General features: G+C 42.8%; 1 protein-coding gene across 2 annotated transcripts in view; it reads right to left on the bottom strand.

Annotated features, from left to right (window-relative positions):
• The window catches only part of BRF1 (BRF1 RNA polymerase III transcription initiation factor subunit), a 175,295-nt gene that overhangs the window by 45,791 nt on the left and 105,876 nt on the right, over positions 1-23,628 (bottom strand). For both annotated transcript variants that reach the window (XM_051769943.1, XM_051769944.1), the window contains one exon: positions 2,180-2,241. In XM_051769943.1, coding sequence (XP_051625903.1) covers positions 2,180-2,241 — 62 coding nt within the window. The remainder of the gene's footprint in view (positions 1-2,179; positions 2,242-23,628) is intronic.

The raw sequence follows: 23,628 nt of genomic DNA, 5'->3' as shown, positions 1-23,628 counted from the left end.
TCAAATTGAAAACCATAAAGCAAAACTGAACTGAAAAACCACTGGCAAGGTCAATTCATATTCCATTTTTAAAAATACATTAATAAAAGAAATGAGTGAGATGTGACAATCAGAGAGCAGTTCTAGTAACTTCTAAAGCTGGTAAAAGCAACAACCTGTTTTTAAAAAACAGTGCTTGGTTTCCAAACTATGATGGGGTGACCAAAAACCATCCAGGATTCATTGTACATGGTCTGTAATTAACCAAAAACGATCCTGGGTTTATGATCTTTTTCAGATGATACGAGAGGTTATTTTGACAATATGGTTGTCTGCAAGTAATTCTGTGTGTTGATGGTGGTCTGTAATTCAAAACAGAGCGGGAACCATTGCCCTGTGTGACCAAAACAGAAACATGTGTCTTCTGGGTAGGTTTCTGCCAAGGTTTAGGCAGAGTTACTGAGATTATTAGTTCAATGGCCACATCTGTGTGAAAGGAAACCAGCTTAGATTGCTGGAGCGTTAGTCCTCTAGATTTTAGAGAGTTGGGTTCAGTAACCACATCCAGGCTTATTTGCAGTTAACTCCACTTAGTCTCAGTAACATCATTAGTGAGAATGGAGCTGTAAAATGCATCTAGGACTATTCAGATGAATCACAGAAATAAATAAAGAGATAGGTAGCAATTACTTAATTGTAAATTACTTAAATGTAAAAATTAACCCAGTATTTAGCTCAAATATCAATGAAACAAAAGTCAGTGCTGTTTGGGAGTGAAGAGTTTCTGCAGAACAAAGACAAATTAGGCCATCCGTCATGAACAAGACACTTTAATTTTAAGCAGTGCACCCAAGACTTGTGAAACGATGTTTAAGTGCAAGAAAACAATTTGAGATTTCTCCATCTTTTGGGCCTGAACATCTGAGATTTTCTCCAAGTAAAATGTACATCTAGGATTTCACAAGAAAAACAACTCTAGTCAAATTAAACTAATGCAGGCAGGAGTCCTTCCTGCAAACAAGGGAGGGCAAACAAGGCGAGCAAATGGCTGTGCAAGTCCTGGTTTATAAGACCAATATTTCTACTCTTTCATCTGCTTCTATTAAAAGTGGACCATAACAGTAAAACCCACTTCTTCCTATCTCAGTTATTCATCCTGCTTAGGCTTTCAGAGAGTTCATAATCTTGGGCTCACAGTATTACAGTCTATTGCCATAGAAATGAACATGAAGTCATAAAAGCAGAGTTATGACCTCATCACAGAGCCTAGGAAGAGGAGAAAATGTGCTTGTTCTTCCCCTGTGATTGTTTAAATTATGGACTGGCTATAGTGGAAAACTTTAGCATTCCCACTCCCTCCATTCCGCATCCATTCCAATCATGAGACACTGAAGCCCAACCCAGCAAGCCCCACTTCACAGTTACAGTCAATTCATCACCAGCAACGTTTTAGAGACCAGTAACCCTTGTGCAACCTCATCACTCTCAATGACTTTGCACCCCAAAAGGAGTTTTTAGCATTGCCATTATCTGTTCCAATGACACTGTAAACCAGAGTGGTGGCTGGAGAGGGCGTCAGGCTCAGTATCAGGAGAGCTGGACTGTCATGTGTCCAAGCACTGACCTGCTCTGTGGCATCCAACAAGCCATTTTCTGCAGTCATGTGTCTGTCCTGCTCAGGCTAAATGGTAACGGGTGTTTTTTGCTGCCACACAAATAATAATATATCCAGAAAACATTACAGAAATCTTTGGAAGGACACAGAAGCTGTACATGCTGGTTCTACAGTTTAGTTTCCATGGCAGCCTCCTATGCTGAATATATCTTATTAAACAATATAGCTATCTAATAATCTTCTTAAATATATCTAATTAAATAATGAATTTAGAGCTCCACCAAACTTTTAAAAGTCCTCCTTTAGAATAAAAGACATTCTAAAACTTAATTATTCCAGAATGCTAAGAGCAAGCAGCAGCAGCAGTCCCACATATGTGTATTTATATATAACTTGGGCAAGGAACAACAAATTCATGCGTTTGCATGAGCATCAGTTTTGCTCTCAGATCACTGAAATCGCTCAAACCCCTCTACAGATCAGAGAGAAGAGGCAGCTGAAGGGACAGGATAAACCAGGTAAGAACCATTTTGTCTTTCCCAGATATCCAGACGTGGAGACACTCGGGATAAGAGGGCACCTTACCCGATCTATTTCACTGTCGTCGATCCCACTCAGATCTAATTCGCCGTCTCCCATATTCTCACCTACAGAAAAGAACACATTTTAATCAGCCACGTTTGCTCAAAATTCATCACAACTCAAGTTTTCCATAGTAATGTAACACTTCAGGATTGTCCTTCAGAGATTTGCATCCTTCCACCTTCATCCAGGAGGTTTAATGTGTTGCTGAGTATTTTCAGAATGGAGGTACACGAACGCACAAATTCACCACACTGAATTAATTTGAAATTCGGGAATCAGCACAGCCTTCTTCAGTGCTAAAAATCTGCCAGAGACTTCCAGTCATCTTTTTTCCCCCCATTTTAATTTACAGCTACAAATGTTCAGCAGGAAGCTGAGGAAACCATTTTAAAAGATGACCATTTTTCTTTCAACATAACAAGAATTTCTCTGTCAGAGCCTATAGGTCAGTAATTTTTCCGTAAATTATGACTTAGAAAGTATCTTCTGTTTTCAGAGAAGCAGCACTGACCACTGAATAACACATCATGCCGACAGTCACATGATGGCTTTCTTCTCCACTTTCTGTAATTACAATTTCACTGCAATTTTGGTAGTTTGGTAGTTATTAAGACTTCTGAAAACAAATTTTTAAATATTCTGTCCATTAAAAAGCATAACAGCACAGAACTGAGGCCTAATTTGGGACTGGTACAGTGTACAGCAGCAAAACCTGATTTTCCATATCACATTAGAGTACTGTAGTAATACGCTATTAATGTATCCAGGTAGAGAAGAAAACAAATTATTCAACAAAGACTTATGCTGGGGAATGAAGCAATCTTCTTGGTCATCTCCATCACATCGTACAAAGATCAAACAAGAGATGACCTAACCGGTTTACTTGCAGAAAAAAAAGGTAAACAAATTAAGTTTCAACAATCTGCAATAACAAATTAAAACCAAAATGGTGCAGATCAGCTTGACATCTTCACAATTCCCACTCCCCAGTACTGGTGATGTGCCTTCCCACAAACTAAGATCTTTGAATGGTTTGATTCCCCAGCCTGGTGCTCCTGCACAGCTCTGGACCGGTGGAGGGGGATGGCAGCAGCAGTTCTTTGATCCAACAGCAGCCAGTGGCAACCAAACAGTAAAACAAGCAAAGGTTGGAAATACAAGCACTCCCAGAAGACGCAAACAATGCTCTGCCTGGCAAAACTCAGGAGTTTAAACCAGTTGCCTGAAGCACATGAAATCACAGGGCTGTGAATCCAACCAAAACACCTCATTAGGGATAGAGGCTGAGCTTCCTGAGGTGGTGCAAAGGGTCTGGATGCTCAACTCAACAGACACTGACTGGTATCAGACACCGAGCGCTTACAAATGTCTTTTCAAAATCCACCTTAAACAACCAACAGAAAGTTTTAAACTTTCCACACCACATCATAAGGAAAATGGGTTTTACCTCCAAAAAAATGCCAAGTCACAAGGAACAGCATAGAATCACAGAATGATAAAATCATAGAATGGTTTGGGTTGGAAGACCATCTCATTCCAAACCCTTGCCATGGGCAGGGACACCTTCCACTAGACCAGGCTGGTCAAAGCCCCATCCAGTCTGGCCTTGAACACTTCCAGCTCCTTTGGGCAACCTGTTCCAGTGTTTCACTACCCTCAAAGTAAAGAATTTCTTTCCAATATCCAGTCTCAAACCTCTATCAGTTTAAAGCCATGCCTCATTGTCCTGTCACTCCAGGCCCTTGTAAAAAGTCCCTCTCCAGCTCTCTTTAGGTACTGAAAGGCCGCATTTAGCTCACCTGAAGCTTTCTCCTCCAGGCTGAACAATCTTAATTCTCTTAGCCTTTTCTCACAGGAAAGGTGCTCCAGCCCTCCATAACACTACACTTGGATTTTTTCCTAAGATTGTCTCATAAATGCAATACCAACTTTACCAATTCAGATAATGTGGTGCTAATATGACCAAAAAGGTCTTAAGGAACATTTCTCATTGCTGTTACACTTAGAAATTAATTGCACGTTAGTCCCAGGCACCAGACTTACTTTACAACCTCTTTCCCCCAAAATATCTTAAAAGTGTAAAAGATTTTATAACTATATAATTGATCAGTACACATGCTTTTCTTCTGGTCTGATCTCTATATAGTGCAGTAAGAGCAGAACTTTCTGCAGCAGTGCCAGCAGCTCCTCATGCAGGCACCCCACTACCAGCCAGGCTGGGATGCAACCACAGGACATGGCCAAGCACTCCCTGGCTTGGAAGGACAGAAAGGAAAAGCAAGGTGACAAAATACACACCTGTGGTTTGCCACCTTTTAGTATAATTCACTGGAATTTTTTTTTTAAAAGCATAATCATGCAAAGCGTGGAGAGGAATCACCCACAGGAGTGCAGGGTATTCTGGAAAATAGCACTGCACATCTCTCCTGCCAGAGCTGAGATCCCAATTTTCAGTTTGGTTTACCTTCACAAACACAGGATTTATTTTTCTTCCATATTCGTTGCACCAGGTAAACTGAGCTGTCCACACCCTCTGCACAGGTTTGGAATTAGGGACAAAGAAAAAGGGAGCCAACCTTGAAAATCATTATTAAGTTCTGAAAATCATAGGTTAGAAAACCAAAATTTGGAAGTGGTGACAGAACTGCTCAACTTCACATAAAATTGATCCCAATATTATTTGTTATAAAAACTGCCAAAACATCTTATATATCCCACTGAAATCAAGCTGCCACTGCTTTTCATCATTATACACCTTGCTCTTCCTATACCCTGCTATATTTTTGGATCAGAGGTTTAAAATTTAATGTGTCACAGTACAGTAGGTGTCTGTTCCCTTACACAGCCCTAACATGCCAGACTGAAAATGATGTAATTTCAGGCACCATGAACAATTTCACTTGTCATTTCAAATATAACTTGTTACCGAATTAGGTGCTAGTTTTTCTCATTGCATCAATTAGCAACAGGGATGGAAAACTCATTCTCCAACTGGTAAATTGTAGAGAAGAATCCAGAAGTTACATGTAATAAGCATTTCTTAGACCCCATAACAGCAGTGGAGGGAGTAATTGCAGGATATCCCCCTGCCTGCAAGTTGTCCTTTTTCCTGCCAAAGCGATAGGCAATCATTAAATGGGTTTTTCAGAAGAGAAGGTGCCTTCAAATCCTTAGTTTAATGCTTTAGCTGAGGAAAAAAAATTTGTTTTGTTACAGAACGCCAATTCAAAACAGAACACATCAATTTTGATAAGAAAATTTCCATGGCAATCGTTTCCAACAGGAGTAGACCCTACCTGTCACAAATATCCGTCTGCTTGATGCTATACCAGCTCACTGCAGGGCATGGAAACTAAACCCCTTGCTTTTTTATATACCAGAAAAATCTTCCCAGCTGCTAAACTTCTCAAAACAATTTCTAAATGATCATTTTCTCTTTTAATAAAAGGGTCAAAGTGAAACGTTCGACAAAATGAAAACACAGATGTGGCCAACATCTGGTCCAGCCTCTTAAAAGCTTATTTAAAAGCAGTAGCATCACGTGGCACAGCTCTGAGACATCACAGATTTCTTCTGTTAAGGAAAACAACCACTTTACTGCAGGACACAGGCAAAAAAATAAGTTGGGCATTAAAAACAACACCCCTCCCACCCTCCCCTACAAATCCAGTTGTTAAATGAAAGGACCATCAGGAAGAGTGCAAAGCAAGACAGCGAGGACCAGCATATTCCATCCTCACCTAACATCTCTGTAGCAAGCAGAGGAGGACAGGCACTTCTAGAGCTTTCCATCAAGGTACTGAATCAGCCCCATTCATAACACTTAAAACCATCAATCACCCCAGCCAGCTCCCCAAATATTTAAAAATAAACTCTCCCCCAAAGCCCTCTCTTTACAGCCTTTTAATGTCTTTCCAAGTGACTCCAGTAGACACAAGGGCTACAATCAGACACTGGGGATTAGGTTTGTAAACCTGTAGGATTATTTACTGTTCTTGTCATTACTAAATGCACACTAAACCCTCTTTTAACACACCGTCTCCCCCACTCCCTACCTCTGTGCAGCTAGTTAAATGTATACACAGCACACTATTATGGGGATTTATTACAGAAGAATCATTCCAGCCGATATATTTTAAACCCCACATTTTTAAAAACAGCCACATGAAGAATGTGTTTTTCTGTTTCTATTACAGGAGGCAGTACTATTTATTGCTCTGCCCAGATAAGAGGATTTCCTTACAGACAGAAATGGAGGCTGAACACTTCCCAGGAAATCCTCCAGAGCAGATATAATAGAAGGCACTTGGTGCTCTGGTCCCATGCAGCAAATATCCCTTCATCACACAATTTCATAGCCAAAAGAGTTGAAACAAAGAACCCTTCCACCTATTCAGCACAGCACCAGATGCTAAATACTTCCAGTATTCAAGGAATACTTTGGGGCTAGGGCACAACAAACCCTGAAAAGAGTTGGGAGATGCTTTTTCAGCTACAAAAACACTTAAGCAACAAACCTGAGCCCAGGGTATCAGAAACAGTGGGATTGACTGCTGCTCTCCAGAGAGGGATTAAACCCAACAGGAGCCACAGAAAGCTCCTGCAGATCCTCACAGGGATCAAATGGGGCAGAAATACTTTAGCAGCCCAAACTGATGAGCAGTGCCTGTGCCACTCTGGGAGCTGCAAGGAGTGCGAAGGGAAGGAAGGTGGTAGCTTAGCATCAAAAAAGGCACTGCACAACTGTGCCAGAATATAATTGATTAGCTGATCAGAGGGGACACGAACCCATCTGGAAGGGAAAATAACTGATTTACCGAGGGGCGTGAAGAGAACAGTCATTAAAAGTGGGTAACTGGGAGGGGAGCGGCAGCGGTGCCAGGGAGACGAAGTGCAGTAGAGATCGGGGAGGGAAGAGAAATGGATGTGAAAATGCTGCAGCAGCAGCAGCAGTGCAGGATGAAGTACGAGGATTGATGGTGTGCAAATGAACACACCATGCACCAAGGTGTGAGCACAGTCCGTGGGGCCGCATGAGCAGGTAACACTGCGAGTTTTATTAATATGGGGCTAGGAGCCTCCCTCTGGAGCAGCCTGGGAGGTTATCGTGGCAGTTTTAAGCTGTTGCCAACCTCACTGCTCCAGAGAAGGCACTTCTTTGTGCAATGCCAGCCCTCCCTGCCATGCTCCCATCCCACAGCATGCACCCCATGGCTGCCGAGGGCTCCTGTTCCCCCCCGCTCACTTCCGGTAGCATCATCGTGTGCCGTCATAGCAGAAGTATTCCACAAAAACAACACCTAAGGACAGGGCAAAATTGATTGCACTTACTGACGAAATAAGGTCACAAAACACATGACGTATATGCTTGTATTTCAGTGAAAATGGTTTTTATTTTATTGTATCTGAAGCCACCTTGAAAATTACAGCCTACTCCTTCAAAGTGCCAAATCGACACCAGGATTTAGTCTGAGGGTGTACGGACCACATGAGGCCACACATACAGCATAAAGACAAATGAAGTCTGTCACTTTATTATTTCCTTCTGCCAAGACAAGGTTAAGGGGTCCTCTCCAGCCAAAGCCAAGTTTCCAGCCTGCTAGTTCCTCAGAGAAAGCAAACACACCACACCATGCAGAGCGAGGCCCCGTCTTCCCAGAAACATTCATTCCTGCTGACGAGGGATGGTGGGAAGCATTGCCGGCCGGCGCCAGGCTGCCTGGCAGTGCCAGGGCACACAGCCTTGGCTCTGCAAAGTGCCCACTGGCCAGCTCCTCATACTTGGACTATAAAAAGTGTAGAGAGACAAAGCCCAAATGGGTGCAAATGACGGGCAGAGAGGAAAAAGGTACGATTTAATGAAAACAAAGAAATTCCACATACTCTACTACTGTGGCTATGCAAGGTCAAAAGCAGGGATGTACAAACTCATCAGCTATTTCCTCACTCCTGTCTATGGAAAACAGGACCCTCTAACAAAGCAAAGCAAATTAAGAGCTGGGAGCAGCTCCAGCTGGTTTGCACTCACTGCATTGGGCTCATCCCCGTTGCTGTAGGCAGAAGGAGATTTTCCTACAAGGTCAGGCCTTAACGCCGTGCAGAACTACAAACCCATCTTTATTAAGAGCCTGAGCCTATTTCCTCACACTGAGACTCAAGCTTCAGGTGCTACGTGTGTCCTGCAGCAGCTGACTGACACCCGACAGCCCTCCCGCCTCAGCCGCCGTCACACGGCAGTCGCAGAACAATTACCCCGTCACAGGAACAGAATTTCAAATTTGTGTGCTTAATGATATATGGGAATGAATTATGAGAAAAGCTTTTCCTGCAGTCAGTCGTCTCTCACAAAACTTTTATTAGATATTGAACATATTTTTTATAAATTAAATTTCCACTTCGGAAAAAATACCCCCAAACCACCAACCCTGCTGCTTTCCTGAGAGCACATCCATAGTGAAACAAATGCTATTGTTTCACCTCACAGCCCACAGAGGATCTAACCTAACCACATTCACATATTTCATATCCAGTTAAATGTTATACCTTTAAGACCACTCGTCTAACAGACATGGAAACTTATTAACTTAAACTTGAAGCATCAGAAAAACAGTTAATCTCTCCATTCTTTCCAGAAATCCTCCCTGCAATATATATATTTTTTAAGTAGGTAGTACAAAACCAGTCCAGCAATAAAGAAAGCCTTTCTGATTCTGAAGAGTTTTCTTTGAAAAAGTAAGCTCATGTTCATTGAGTTACACAGCAACATAAAAAGCCCTTAAGAAAAAACCCTTTCAACCTCCCAAAATAAATACAGCTGAACATTAAGCTCTTGAACTGAAGAACACCTTGACACTGCCCTGAAAACCAGTAACAGAGGTTCCTCTTCTGGAACAACATGTGTCCCACAAACACCTTTGGAAAACAATGAAAAAGAGCACGATTTATGCAACGTACTTGATGCAGCTTGTCGTTCTTTTTTGAGCTCACAACCCTGCTGCCATGACTGAGGGGTGAGAGGACAGCTGCTCTGAACAGGATCAAAAAAGCTACATTTTACTGATGAAACCAGTAACTATCAATGATCAACTGACCAATATTCACCCAGAAACACACTAACTAACTACCACAAATGCCATTTTTCAGCGCCAAAGCCCAGAAGTGGTACAAGCTCCCAGGCAGAGACACAAGTCTTCTCCACTTTGTGACTTCTGCATCTGGGAATGATGAGACCGACCTCGGTGCTCCTGCCAAAGGTGCCACACACTCACATCTCAGCCCGTGATCACACATTCATCCCCTCCTGCCTGAGCAGTTACGGACTTAAAACTTTTTAAAATGGAGACTTTGAAGACAGACTTCCCCTACTCATTGCTCTTTTCCAGCCGATCACCAATTCCCTGCTGCATTTTCCTCTTTTGCCTTTTATGCTGTTCTTGGCATCTTTCTCCCCCTTTCCCTTCCCCCCCCCTTCATTCTTTTTGGTGCCTTCTGGCCTGTATTTTCTGTGTTTTTTTAAATCTGTGCAGGGGGATCCAAGAGTAACAGTTTATATAAAGGGAGAGGCCAAGGGGAAGAACTGATCAGCATCTTAATCAGTTCCCCTCTCCAAACCCCACAAGGGCAGAGTTTGCTGCTGTTATCTCTTGCAGAGGGCAGGGGCTGTCCAACACCCCGGAGAGCCGACAGCAAAAGCAGCCAGGCTCAGATCCCACTCCAGCTCACTTTCCTCATACTGCCAGACCACTATGTAAAACAGCAAGAGCACTTTACACCCAAGCCAGCAGTAAAGGGAACAGCTGGCTTAATGTTTAAGTGCTGAAGCATCATTTCTGCAGCTCACCGGTGAAGCAGCCGGGTCTTGCCGTGGGCACTAAACGCTCTGCTGTCTGTCCCTGCAAGCCTGGCCAGCACTCAGCCACCCCAGCAGAAGGACATATGTTTACTGAGAAGTGAATCTATTCCTGTACCTCACATCAACTAAAACACAATGGTGAGCTCTGCACTACAGAGAACTCAAAAGCAAATCCAAGAATTTTGCTTGGATTATTTTTATCTATGTTTTTTAAACTGTGAATCCACTTCTGTCCCACCAGGGAAAATTTTTTAATGTATACAGCCATATAAATACACAACATATACAACCTAATCTAGTGGGTGGTGTCCCAGCCCATGGCAGGGGACTTGGAACTAGATGATCTTTAAGGTTCCCTTCAAACCCAAACCATTCCATTATTATGTGACACTATGATATATACACAGACAGTTTTTAAGCTACAAAGACACAGGAAAAAAATGAGGAGGCTTGAAATACAACATTTTAAGGCTAACTTGACTGACTGGAACTCAAAAGTAAAGTTAACTTACATTCCTAGAACACCACTAAAAAGTCATGGTTGGCTCAGATGTAGGCCCAAAAATTAGAGTAATTTTCCTTTAGCAGAAGCACAAATGGTTGAACCATCACAAGGAAATGCAAACCAGAGCCCAGCCTAACTCTGACATGTCTCTTGCCACATCAGAGTTACCACACTTACCCCCAGCCCCAGCTCCCCACCTGCAGGACAGGCACATGGGTTAGTGCTGGGCATTCAGAGGCCACAGACTCACTTCCTTGTTAATCTGGCCTGTGTCAGCTCTCCCATTAAAGCAACAGTCTTTCTCTTCCTTCCAGCACTGTGGCCTGGATCAAAGAGCTGCTCCACGTTAAAAACAGTCTACCAAAATAACTCACCCAGATGAGCAAATAAGTGGAATGAGTTGAACTTTCCACTTAAAACTTTCTCCTAGTCACCCTTACCATCTCTCAGTAAAGCTGGGTAGACTCTCTTCTCTGAGGTTCAGAGCTGGTCTATGGTAGATCTGGTGACAAGCTCAGCATCAGACAGCAGAAGTCACCTGGACTACAGAAATGCTTCAGCAGACAATTATTAGCATTCAGACAACATCACATCACAATATAATGTATGAAATTATATACCTGAGTCTTTATTTAGAGGTAAAAAAAATCAATATGTACCCTGGGCATTTACCACACTGTCCAGGTGGGCTGGATGGTGAGAAGCTGTTAACTGAAAGAAAATTATCAGGCAAGAAATTTCTCATTTTGTTACCCAGCTTCTTCCTTCCTTCATTGCTAATGAGAAATAGCAAGTGGGGAATTAGAGATATGGGGAGAGGAAAGAGAAGGTAAAAGTTTATTCTTATTATTTGTTATTACTACATTAGAATAACAGGCAAGAGCAGAAAGCTCCCTTGCCAAAAGCAAAAGCTTTGAAAACAAAGCAGGTAGGTGGGAACCTGACCCAAAAGAGGTGGATGGGGGCTGGACTCAGAGCAGGTATGAGGCAGGGTTTCATGCCACCAGGACTATCAGAGGCATGAAGCAGAGAGAGATGACACATAAGATCCTGACTGGTTTGGTGATCAGGATCACCAGCTGGGGTTTACAAACCTGGAACTAGGAGACATTTGGTTTGAATTCTTAAAAGGAGGTAGCTACAGAAATGCAGATCTGTGTTAAGAGCATCAGACCATTAGGCAACAGATGTCTGCAGCCAGCACAGACCACGTTTTTAAATAAAAATCACAGAGACTGAGCAATTTCTTGTTAGATGAAGCATCATCTTTTTGTCTCTTGCCATGTCAATGGCTGAGAAACACGTAGGTGGATGAAGCACTTCTCTATCTTGCCCTGGCCCCAAACAGAGCTCTTGTAAGAGCCCTGCCCCAGGGACCAAGGTAGCTTTGTGTCCATTCAGGCATATATATGTGAAGCATACTAGGATCTCTACAATCCCAAGTATAGGCATTGCTTGGGTGGCTCCAGGTGCAAGTGGAGCATGGCAAGGTCCCTTGGTCACCTGGCCAAACTGCAGCACAAGCTGCTGTAGGAAGTACAGGTACCACAGCAAACTCCTGGAGAGGACGTGCGTGGACTCTGTCCTCCACCTCCACCTCCTCCTCCTCTTCCCTGATGCTTTAGGGACTGCAATGCACCTTTTCCCAGATGCACAGTAGACAGTGGAGAAGGATTTTAACATTTTGCCTGCAGCACCTCCAGGGCCCCGAAGCCTTGGCATTTGGACAGACTGATCCATAAGCACAGCACAATTAGCATGTGTACTCCATATGCCTGAGATCCATCAGTACAGCGCTGGAATGCCCTCTGACACCACAACTCTCCAAAAGAAGAAAGCTGTGGAGAATAATTTGTCTTATTCTCCAGGAATGGTGGAATACAGCACTTCTGTGCACAGGAGGTTTAGGTGGAGCTGGAGAAATAACCTTTTCCCAACAAAGCCCTGCAGCACAATTCACCTGTAGAGAAGAGAGCCAGTTTCAAAGCCAGCCTTTCAAGCTAATGGCTATCAGAAAGGCCAGCCATCTGCTTGTGCAACCTGTCCTTATGATTAATCTCAACATCTGATTTGTATATAAAGTTTATATACTAACAGGACTATACTTCATATGTCATTTTAGATAACTTGTGTACTGCTGAGTTTACAATTTCTCCCCAATCTGCCCATCTTCTCCAGATTACAGGCACACAAAGGACTCTGTTTAAATGTTGATTAGATGCAAAGGGAAATGAAGACTTTGGAAAGATTTTAGTAAGTCTTGAAAACCAAGTAAGCATTTCAAGCAGTGCACTGGAAAATATAAGGTCCCACATCCACATGCAATTAATTTTATTTAAATGCAGAGGTCTCTACTTAACACAGTATTGCAGAGGCAAGAGCAAAGTCACAAATCATGGCTCAGTCTCACATACACTGAAAGGATTCATGGCTCTTTCTGCCATGCACCCATTTTATTGTACAGCATATGGCACAGTATCAAAGTTGTTTTTCTTTAATTAACTGAATAATGATGCTTTCCCATGGGCCTTAATCTAGGTTCACCATAACATACTGTGTTATGGCACCAGTTCTCAGAAAAACGACTATGTGTCCCCAGCCCACTGGGAGACAGGGATGTGCATTTCATGTACCAATTCATTTAAACACATTCAGCATCACATGTAATGTTATCTGAAATTTGGAAAGTTTATTTTGAATTAACTAAACCAAAGTTATCTTCTGAAAATAAGCTCTGGATAACTTTTTAGTATTTCATTACAAGACGAAATGCAGCCCACCAGATCATGATTTAAAATTCAGACCTACTGCCCTTTTATATAGAATAGGTGTTTACTTATACTTTATTTCTTTTCTTTTATTTCTTTAGATAAGAAGAGATGTATTGTTCTTTATGCTAGTTTTAACAAGGTAAACACTTTCCACAGCAGATTTTAGCATCATTATCCGTGAAGTAAAATAAGCCCAGGATAATGGGCTGACAGAAGGGACTGATGAGGGAAGAGCTTGCAAGGTGCACAGAGGCCCTGTCTCCTGAAGGAGTAAGATTTTGAATCTTACTAGCAAGATAAAGCAGAGAATACTAAAGTCCAGACAAAACAATCCCATGCAATTCCCTTCACGCCATCAAAACCAACATAAAAATCATTAAATGCTAAAACGAAGCCAAGCAAAGGAACATTACTGTCAGTGAATGCCAACTGAAATGAATGATGTGGGTTGAAAGCGTTTGCTGACGTAGCTACAAATTGCCTCAAAGACTTGAGGGCTGGGGCAGCAAACTGGTCTGTGGAAGAGCTCCTCATTCCTGCTGAGGAGAACCAGGCACGTGGACACCTCAGCTCTGCCATCGCCCGCAGGGACCGAGGGGATGAAGCTGGAGCTCTGCCACTCCAAGGCCTTTAGGGAGCAGGACCAACTGCACCTCTCCCTCCAAACTGGGCACAACACACCCAAGATAAGGCAAAGTCACTACTTCTCACAGGGAATTTTGGCCCTTGCCCAGAAAAGGTTTGCAAGTCAATGAAAGCACCTTGTAGCTCAGACGCCACTGACAGGTAGCCAGCGTGGCTGTGCCAAGACATCCGTGCCCCGGCACCAGCCTGGGGAAATCCAGTGAAGGAGCACCCAGGGGCTGTGCCGGATGCTGAGGAGGCAGGGATCCCAACATCTGCATCCACAAAAGTTTAATTCTCAAGGTGTTTCTCAGCTGCTACCAAGAGATGATTTCATCACTGCGGTGACACTGCAACCAACCAGCTTGGCTGACTGAACTGACTGCGCATCTACCGGCCATAAAAACTTACAGACTATGTTATTCTGCATTTTGTCTGAAAGAAGAGGACAGATTTGAACACTACAAGTCATCTAAATCACAGCCTTAATTGTGCTGGCACTTTCAAAAAAAAAAAAAATGAAAGAAAAAAAGGAAACAAGAACAACAATATCCGGCTGTCGTGTTAATTTTGGATATTACATTTTTCTTCATATTGTAGTAAAATTAACAGCAGAAATCTTTGGATGCAGCAAGGAGAATGAGGAAGTTTGCCAAATTTTGAAGAACCAACAATTAATATAATAGCAATTAATTCAGAAGAGTAACTAAATGACACTGTAGGGTTCCCTGTGTGTTCTGTCCCAGTGATTGTTTAAAAATTTTGTTAAGCAAAGAAATAAAACAAGAAATAACACAAAACAAAAAAAAAAAAAAAAAAAGAAAGAAATGTTCTTTATTTTTTTTCTAAATTACCGGCATTGCAAACTCATGCTGGTATTTGAAAGTCAGTCTGGGCTCTCCCAAGTTATACATCCTTATTACCATAAACATTCCACAATTGGAAATTACTTTTTGTGACACATAAGCCAAAAAGAAAATAGCTATATTGCATCTGCAGAACCAAGCGTAGTAAATTGTAATAAACATTCATCTTTATCAGTGGCTCTGCAAACCAATCTGTTTGGCACAAAGGTGCCATTTTTACACAGTTGCTTTATTGCTACATAATTATTGATGGATCAGCCAAGTGCTCTCTCAAAGAAGACTGATCTTAAAAACGAGCTTGTTAAAAATTTAAGTGTAAACCCTGGGATAAAAACTAGCAGTTAGGTTTCATCTGATATAAACTTTTAAAGAGGGGAAAAAAATAAATTGGAGGGACAATTTTGAAAAATGCTACGTTTGAGGTAGGCATGGAATAGAAGCAGACAAGAAACTTTAATGTGATAGAAAGAAAGAATTGGGGACATCTGTACTGAGAATAAGCTGTAAATAGCAGGAGGAATTATCAATCTAGTGATGTGCCAGCTCTCTGCATTTCAATTGCTTCACAGGCCATACCATAAAAATCGTTTGCAATGAAAGCAGTATGAAGCATCCCTAGATTTTATTGCTCCCAGTGCTATTCCTGCCCATTTGTGTGTGTACACCAGTTGTAGCCTTTCAAGTGCAACACTGTTTCATATTACTACCTGTTTAAATTACTTGCCCACAAACATCGCTCTGTGTTCAAAATGCCTCACTATTAAATTTTCTGTTTCAGTCAAAGTACTTCAAGAGTTTCTATCAAGCTTTCAAAGGCAAGAAAGTTTCATGCAGGCTTTCTGAAAGTCGAGACAAAGCAATAAACTTTTAATTTAAAAGGAGGTTTTTTCAGGAGAGAATTCAGCGTACCTTTTTGAACTCCCTCCCCACCTTGTTAAACCAAACTTCTTCATTGCTCCCAGATTTCTAAGTGTTGTGTTTCTGGAGCTGAACTTCCAAGAACCAACCTTACTCTCTACAAAGACCCTGCACTATAAAGTGACCTTGGGCAACAGCATATCTGAAACTGCCCATCCCAGGTCACCAATGGATTGTAAAAGCTTTCCAGCACTGGTACCTCAGCACAAGCACGAATGGCACACTCAGCCTCCAAAATACACGTTCTTTGCTGCTGCAAAGACGTGCTCTGAAGTGCTGCTCCAACCCTAGCTGAACAGGGGAGCTGGTCTCTGCATCCCTGACTCAGCCCTGTGCCCCTTCCATTTGCTGGAGGTACCACCTCCCTCTCAGCTGCCACTGTACCTGCCAAGGCATCATTCCCTAACACACATCCATCAAAATTATTAAAAAAGCCATTATTAAAAAAGCCTGCACGAGCCTGTGACACTTTTGACAGACCCAGGTGAGGGAGGCCGATGCCAGCAGATAGGAGGGGGATGAGCCAGGAAGGCAAGACCCTTCTTAACCTCAACCAACAGCACCCACAACATCACATCCTGACACACCTGCTCCACTCTAAAACTGGAGGCCAAACCCAAAGTATAAACTGGGGATTTTATCTTTGCTCTTGGGAAAGAACTTGGTACAGGAGCTTTGCCTTAGTCCTGCAGCAGCTACAGAGCCGTGAGACACAAACACAGTGCTCCCACTAAGTGCAAAAAACTCCAGCTTGGAAGTGCAAAGGGACTTCATGGAAAAGCAAGTTCTCACTGAGGTATGTTTTATTTAATGAAAAATACTGCCAGAATAAAATACCTCCACTGGTGACACCATTTCATGTTGATAGGGGCATTTCAATACATGATTTCAATGGTATTGTAGATCTGCATTTTCCACCTTTACGAGGAAATTAATAAGGACCATTAAGCATAACTTCCAAAATCACTGTCCAGTGACCAAAGTCATTTGCCTTGATCCTATGTTAGTGTTCAGGATTTGGTCCCAGAGCACTGTTTAGTTCCTTCCCATCTGTGAGCACACAGTGGCCTCCCTACCATAACTAAATCAAACATGGCATTTAAGTAGTGCATTTGCTGAAAAATGGTATCCTTCCACCCACTGCACAGCTGTTTACTTCTGGTTTCTGCGTTTATACCTGCCTCAAAAGCCTTGTTCCTTGCTCTGAATTTCTTTCTGGGTACTACTTAACAGCATTATTTACGCAATCTCATTTCACATTCATTCTCTTATTATTCCTACAACACAGTTGTAGATGTCCAGGTCTTTCATCACAGAAAACAACTTCTACAATCTTAGGTGTACACATACGTTTCAATATGAAAGCTGAGCCTTACCTTAAATGGCTAACTTTAAAAATAAAATACTTTCTGCTTCCTTTTAGCAAAACTTGGCTGCAGAAACTCCCTCGAGTCAACTCTTTGCAATTTTCCCCTAATTTGCAGTTACCCCTCCCTTGGCAGCCTGCCAGCATCTCCTCCTCTGGCCGCTTCGGACACTGGCCCAACACAGCCCACCCAGCCCTAGATAAAAGATCACAATTTTTGCTATTAATAGCCAACCCAAAGTTGTTCTTATCTGTTTGTTTCTACAGCTCTGCACCACTGTAATTAATGAACACTGAAAACTCTAACCACAATTTTTTCAGCCCTACTGAATGCATTCTGGTGAGTGCCTATGAAATAAAATTAAATTGAAAAGCTGAAGACTACAGTAGCCTCATGTTGACAGGTCACTCTGATTACAGGTCAAAGCAGACTCTATATTTGGCTGCTTTAATTATTATTGCTTGCAAGATAAAAAATAAATAGCAATTATCTCATTGTCACACGAGAAAAAAGACCTAATAAATGAACCAGTCCTAAAGTAACACTGAAAAACAAATTGTTTCAAAAGCAGTCGGGAGTAGTAAAACTCAGTTTACAAAATTGTTTTTAATTGCCAACAGTGTCAACATTAATATCCTTCCTCTATTGGATAATACATCCCTTTTAGTTATGAAAGCATTTAGCAAACCAAAAATGTCAAACTACAATTATACAAGGCTAAACTCACGACTGTTTTCATCACCAGCCCATAGTGCCACAGCTGAAATCCCTAAGTACAAGGGTCATCCACACAAGTCACAGTCCAGCCCGTGCATCTTGCCTGCTGTGACAGTCCCGAGGATTTAAGACCAACAAACAAAAACAGATGAAGTGTGTAGGGGTGTGATGAAGTTAATCCTTAAGAGGATATAGGAATTAGTTTTTCAAACTAAATTCAAAGCTACCGAACAAAAGCAAAACAACACAACTGCTGCACAAAGACATTAAAACCTTGCAGAAACAGCACTCCATTTAAAGGGTTTACTTCGGTGCATTTTCAGTTTCCAGGTACTGCCTTTACCAGCTGAACCTGTATCACAAGAAAATGAAGAACTAAATGGAGGATTATTTTAGCTTTTTCAGACAAACCCAAGGGGTAGGGATCCACCACAGCACCCAACCATGGATTTATTACCCACCGTGTTAAACCCAAAGTAGCTAAGCCTTGCAAATCTCTCCGTGCTGTATTTCCTTCTTCCAAGGGCATGTTTGGTGGCTCCTTGACCTGGGTTAATAAGTCTTTATTCTCAATAACAACTGAGACCACGGAGATTCCCTGAACTGAACCCAGGCCTCCACTCCTGACATTTCAGATACCGTGATGAATTGCTCAGATAACATCCTCCTCAGCAGTCAGCTTTCTGTGCAAATTTAACATCCTCTCTGTAGCCTCCACACATTTCACTTTCCACAGTTCTCTAAAGAACAATTCCAGTTTTCACTTGAGTTTTTTTGGTGACTTTTCTTCCTTTTTGGCAGAAGGGCAGGGCAGTTTCTCCTGCAAACTGGCCACCTAACCAAATAACCATGAGTGTTAATGGGCTCCAGTTCTGGCAGGTGCAGAAAAGGATCATATAATTCTCATACTAGCAGAGAGGTTTTTTAGCCAGCTTTCCTGAGTGCCTGTAGGTGTCTGTGTCATCCCCCGAACATCACCTCCCTGAATCTTGTTTTAATCCGCAGTCTACAAGGCTGAGCGTGGCAAAACATTGGCACAGGTTGCCCAGAGAGGTGGATATTCCATCCCTAGAAACATTCAAGGTCAGGGTTGGGGGCTCTGATCTAGCTGATGTCCCTGCTCATTGCAGGGTGGTTGAACCAGATAGCCTTTAAAGGTTCCTCCCAACTCAAACTATTCTATGATTCTATTTCCATCAAGTTTAAAGAGCAGGACAGTGATCCCTTAGATGGTTATGTTTCCATAGATTTCTTAAGAATTGACCCGTGGAAAGGCATTATAAATGCCCCTGAAAGTATCTCCCATGCAGAGAACCAGCAGCTTTTCAGATGCTAGGGAGTGCAGAGAGGAGAAAATCTTGAAAAGAAGCCCCAACAGAAGGAAAACCTTAGATTGGCACCTATAAATGCTGAGGCATCTAAGTCAACCACGAAACACAACCCTCCCTTAGTATTTGGGGAACAACTGCTTTTGCAACTCCACTATTTAGGTATGAGAAAAGGACCATTTCTAAATCCCCAGGTGAGCTTCTCCTCTTCTCCGTTTGCCCAGGGGAGCAGCTGTGCTGGAGTAGATGACAGCAGACTTGGACTTCCCCTCAACACGATGGAAAACAATGCATAAAACCCAGCTGTGGCTGACTGCTTCTCCTTGCTCCGCTAAAAAGCAGGATCGATGTCGCAAGCACACACATGTCAGTTATCAACACACAGAGGGACACACCAGAGCCCCTGTTCCACACGTTCAACCTCTTCCCCCGGGCACAGGTCTCCAAGCTGGAGACAGCCCTGCTGCCACCTCCTTCTCCAAAGAGCCTGCAGGCAGCAGCCAGCTGAAGCAGTGAGTGCAAAAAGCACCTTTTTGACTTTTTTTTTCCTCAAGCAAGGGAGGATGAGGCCTTAAGCGGCTGGTTAGACTCATCAAAGAGCAATGTAAGGCTTTTACACTACTCAAACTGAAAATAAAACTCATTTTCCACCATTGCTTTTATCAGAAAAATTCAAGACAGAAAAGACACGTTGCCCGCTGCAGTCAGAATGATGCAGGCAAAAAAAACCTCCAACCCTGGAAAAGCTTTCAAGTTTTTAAAGCATTTCCTATTCTAGAACAGAATTTTAAGAAGCAAAAAAAAATAAGAAGAAGGAGAAGGAGACTTTCTCCCCTAAAACAGCTGGGATAACAGGGGGATAACAGGACAGTCATGGGCTAAGGGCATTCATTCACAGGTGACATGGCCAAGTAAGGTTTAAAAGATCGATGTTCTTCACTTGGCTCAGGAACCTGAACCCCACTTTCCAGCACCTTTTCCCAACCCCAGCATCCATTACTCTGGGGCAGTTCTTTTCAACCAACGCTTCTGACAAAAACCACACAAATTTTTCTATAAGGAGCGTCCATATCGATAACCCAGTCCTTTGGAAAGTTCCTAAAATGTCCATAAATGCTATAAAAATGTACTCACATGATTCAGCTTATGCTTTCACTAGAATTTATCTCCCTGATGGCTCTAACAAACTGCAGGTTTCTCTCCAAAACCCCTCTCTGGATTTGTTTGGAAATCTTTCAGCCAAACTCGATGATTAGTTTTCATCCCTTAACCTTCCTAGTTACGGCATGAATATGGAACGAATTTATAGCATTCCTATCCTTTAATGAAATGCAAAGATCCTGCATGAAAAAACCTGCACTCAGATTTTGGAGGAAGACATGCACACACAGTACTTGTGTGTGAGTGACATACATAGTCAAGTAAGAAAATCCTGTCATCTGTAATTCATACCCAAGGCTTCAGGTATCAAAAAACTGCACTCCAAGCAGCTGGTGGTCTCATATTACTGCTCTGGCTGCAACAAGCTCTTCACATCTCATTAACGGCGTAATGAAGGCTCAATCAGGGATACAGCCCGTCAAGGCTGCCAAACACAGGCATATGGAGGCCAGAGTAGGAAGATTAGCTTGTACCAAGGTTTTTATTGTTTATATCTCGAAATCGGGACAGGGCTGGTCCTGCCGCAGAAGATATTCTCCAATCAGCAAACGGCACACAGAGACAAAGATCAAACCCTCCAAGTGCTCTGAAGGCATCGCACAAGGAAGGTGGCACCGAGCAGGTCCCGCACACGGCTCATTTCCAGAGGTGGGGCTTAAAACCACCAAAGCAACCGCGGCGTTGAGGCCAGAGGCCAGAAGAAGAGTGATCAGGATGGGGACATGCACTCTTGTGCTGATCACCAGGTGTCTTTTGAATATGTAACACAATTAGTGCTAAACTCAGGAGCTTTGTTTCTCATGTATGCAGCAATTATGATGTAATAGAGCTTTATAGTGTTCTCTCTACTGATTATATCGCAGAATCAAAGAATACCAGGTTGGAAGGGACCGTAAGGATCATCTGGTCCAACCTTTCATGGTCTAGACAAGATGGCCCAGCCAAATCTTAAAAGTCTCCAAAGTTGGGGAATCCATCACTTCCTTGGGGAGATTAATCAAATGGATAATCTCACTGTGAAAAAAATTTCTTTTTCTCTCCAATTCAAATCTCCCTGGGAGTAACCCATACCCATTAACTCTTGTCTTTTCCATGTGACCCCTTGTAAAAATGGAGTTTTCATCCTCTCTGTAGCCACCCTTCAAATACTGGAACATAGCAGTGATATATTCAGACACAATTTGAGGAAAAAAGGAGGATGCTGGAAGAAGAAATCAGTATAAATCAGTACAAATCAGTACAATCAACACCCAACCATTGATGGAGCAGTAACGGTGACAGCAGTGACCCTGCTGCTCGCCATGCCCCAATCCACACTGGGATCCCAGACAAGGTGAACAACTCTCCTTGGCACATGCATCCCTCAACAGCCATTCTCCAGCCACCTGCAGGCCCCTGAGCATCCTTCCACAGCACCTCAGACCCTGCAGAACGTCACGTTTTTGCAAACTTCCCTGCCTGCAGTGCTGCTGGCACTGGTCATCTGTTGCTGCCAAAACAAAGAAGGGGGTTCACACACACATCCATTTTCCCTTGCTGGGTGAGGGAGGTGAATTTGCTCGTGGGAGGACTGGAGAAGCCCCAAGGCCAGGAGAGGGTATGAAGTGGGAGCTGGCAGCTGCAGGGGATGAAGTCCAGAAGACAGGTAAGACCCGGAAGGACGAGCCTGTCCCCACCTCGTATCAGATCACTTTTAGCCACTTTTCAAATCCTCCTTGAGTTAGAAGCTGAACAGCCCCTGTACACAGGGACGACGACTGCCCGATCAATGAACACGGCCTGCATGGGGCCTTTAACACCCACAGAAATCAATGGCAATATCCTTCAACCTCAGCCCCTGCCGGATCACGCTTGCAGCAGTAATGGAGGCGTAAACACAAGGAGCAATAAATGAGCAAACTGTTAATTGTGAACCTTTCTCATGTATTCTTTGTGAAATTAGCAGTGAATGCAGCTCGCTGGGTGCCTGACCAAGCACAAGATGGTACACGCACGGCGATTTCTCACTGCAAAAGCCGCTCGCTTTCATGAGGACGTGCAGGAGCATGTTGCCACCCACTTCACATACAGCACTTGGAACTACTGCCTTAAACAACTACATGTGAAATTTGATTCAAAACAAAACATAAATCAGGCCTCAAGCACTAGATTGCGAAGGGGAAGTTATATAAAGACAGTCTGTGTACACACTGTATTTTGCCTTTATCTCTGTTATTACCAGACCTTCCTCACTTTTCCTTCACGTGGCAAGAAGAGATGAACTGGCAGTGTCCAGCCCAATGTGGGTAGGACAGGGTGACAGCCAGTAAACATCAGAATGACAGAAACACAAAGAAAGATGATAAAGTATTTGAAGCGGTATAAAAGGGACGTAAAAATAAATTGCAGAGGGAAATCTTACACCAAAGAATGTTATTTCTTGGGAACAAACTTCATGATATTTGACTGTCACAGTCTTCTAAAAGAAATGGTGCACTGTTTTGGGGAACTGCAGAATCAAAAAGTGGTGAGGATGCTGGGATGCTGCACGGCCAGGAAAATGGACCAACTGATGTACCTGATCTCCATCTCTGAAACTGAGATCTCACCATAAAGCACATTTATCATGAAGAAGGAGAAAAAAGCAGTTTGCAAAAACTCAAACATTTTTCAGCTTAAAGTTTCTGCAAATTAACACACTTTGTAGGGAAAAACAGCCAAATGTAGTGTTTATTCTAAGCACTTTACTGCCTCAGAATCATTAACCCGGTACCTTACATGCTGTCTTTGTAATGCAAATTTGCTAAAATACTGTGCTTTCCATAAAACATTCATATGGACAAGCTCACACTACCCAAATACCAACTGTAAGTGGAGCAAAAATAGACTTATTTTTTCTTAATACTTGGGCTCTGCACTAAGTCTTATCTGCAAAAGCAGTTTGTGAGAAACCTTCTGCTGTTGCTGCAGCCACCATAGCACAAAGGTGCAGCTGATGCAGCCAATTAGAAACTGAATTACCACATGCCAAAGCCAAACGAAAAGACTTTGCAGGAGGTACATACAGCAGAGTTTTTCTTGAGGAAGAGAGATCATTACAGAGAGGAGAAGAGACAACCTGCATTTAAGGAGGCCAAACATGGCACATACTGCACCTGTTTGCTGAGCTCCTATTTAAGAGCCACCTGCATCACCACGAGGGTTTGCTGGGCCTCCCCACCACAGAGCACCAGGCAGGCCATTTCCAACCACTGAACTGACTGGACATAATACACCCATCCAACGACATGAGGAGTCCAGCAGTGGATACAAAATCATCCTGGTAAAGCCTCCTGCCCAACCTGAACCATGCAGAGGAAGA

The sequence above is a fragment of the Manacus candei genome, unplaced genomic scaffold, assembly GCF_025592945.1.
Source record: "Manacus candei isolate 608988 ecotype Guabito, Panama unplaced genomic scaffold, ASM2559294v1 h1tg000113l, whole genome shotgun sequence".
Lineage (NCBI taxonomy): Eukaryota > Metazoa > Chordata > Aves > Passeriformes > Pipridae > Manacus > Manacus candei.
The sequence above is the reverse complement of the archived record's forward strand: the minus strand, read 5'-3'. Positions and strand labels throughout refer to the sequence as shown.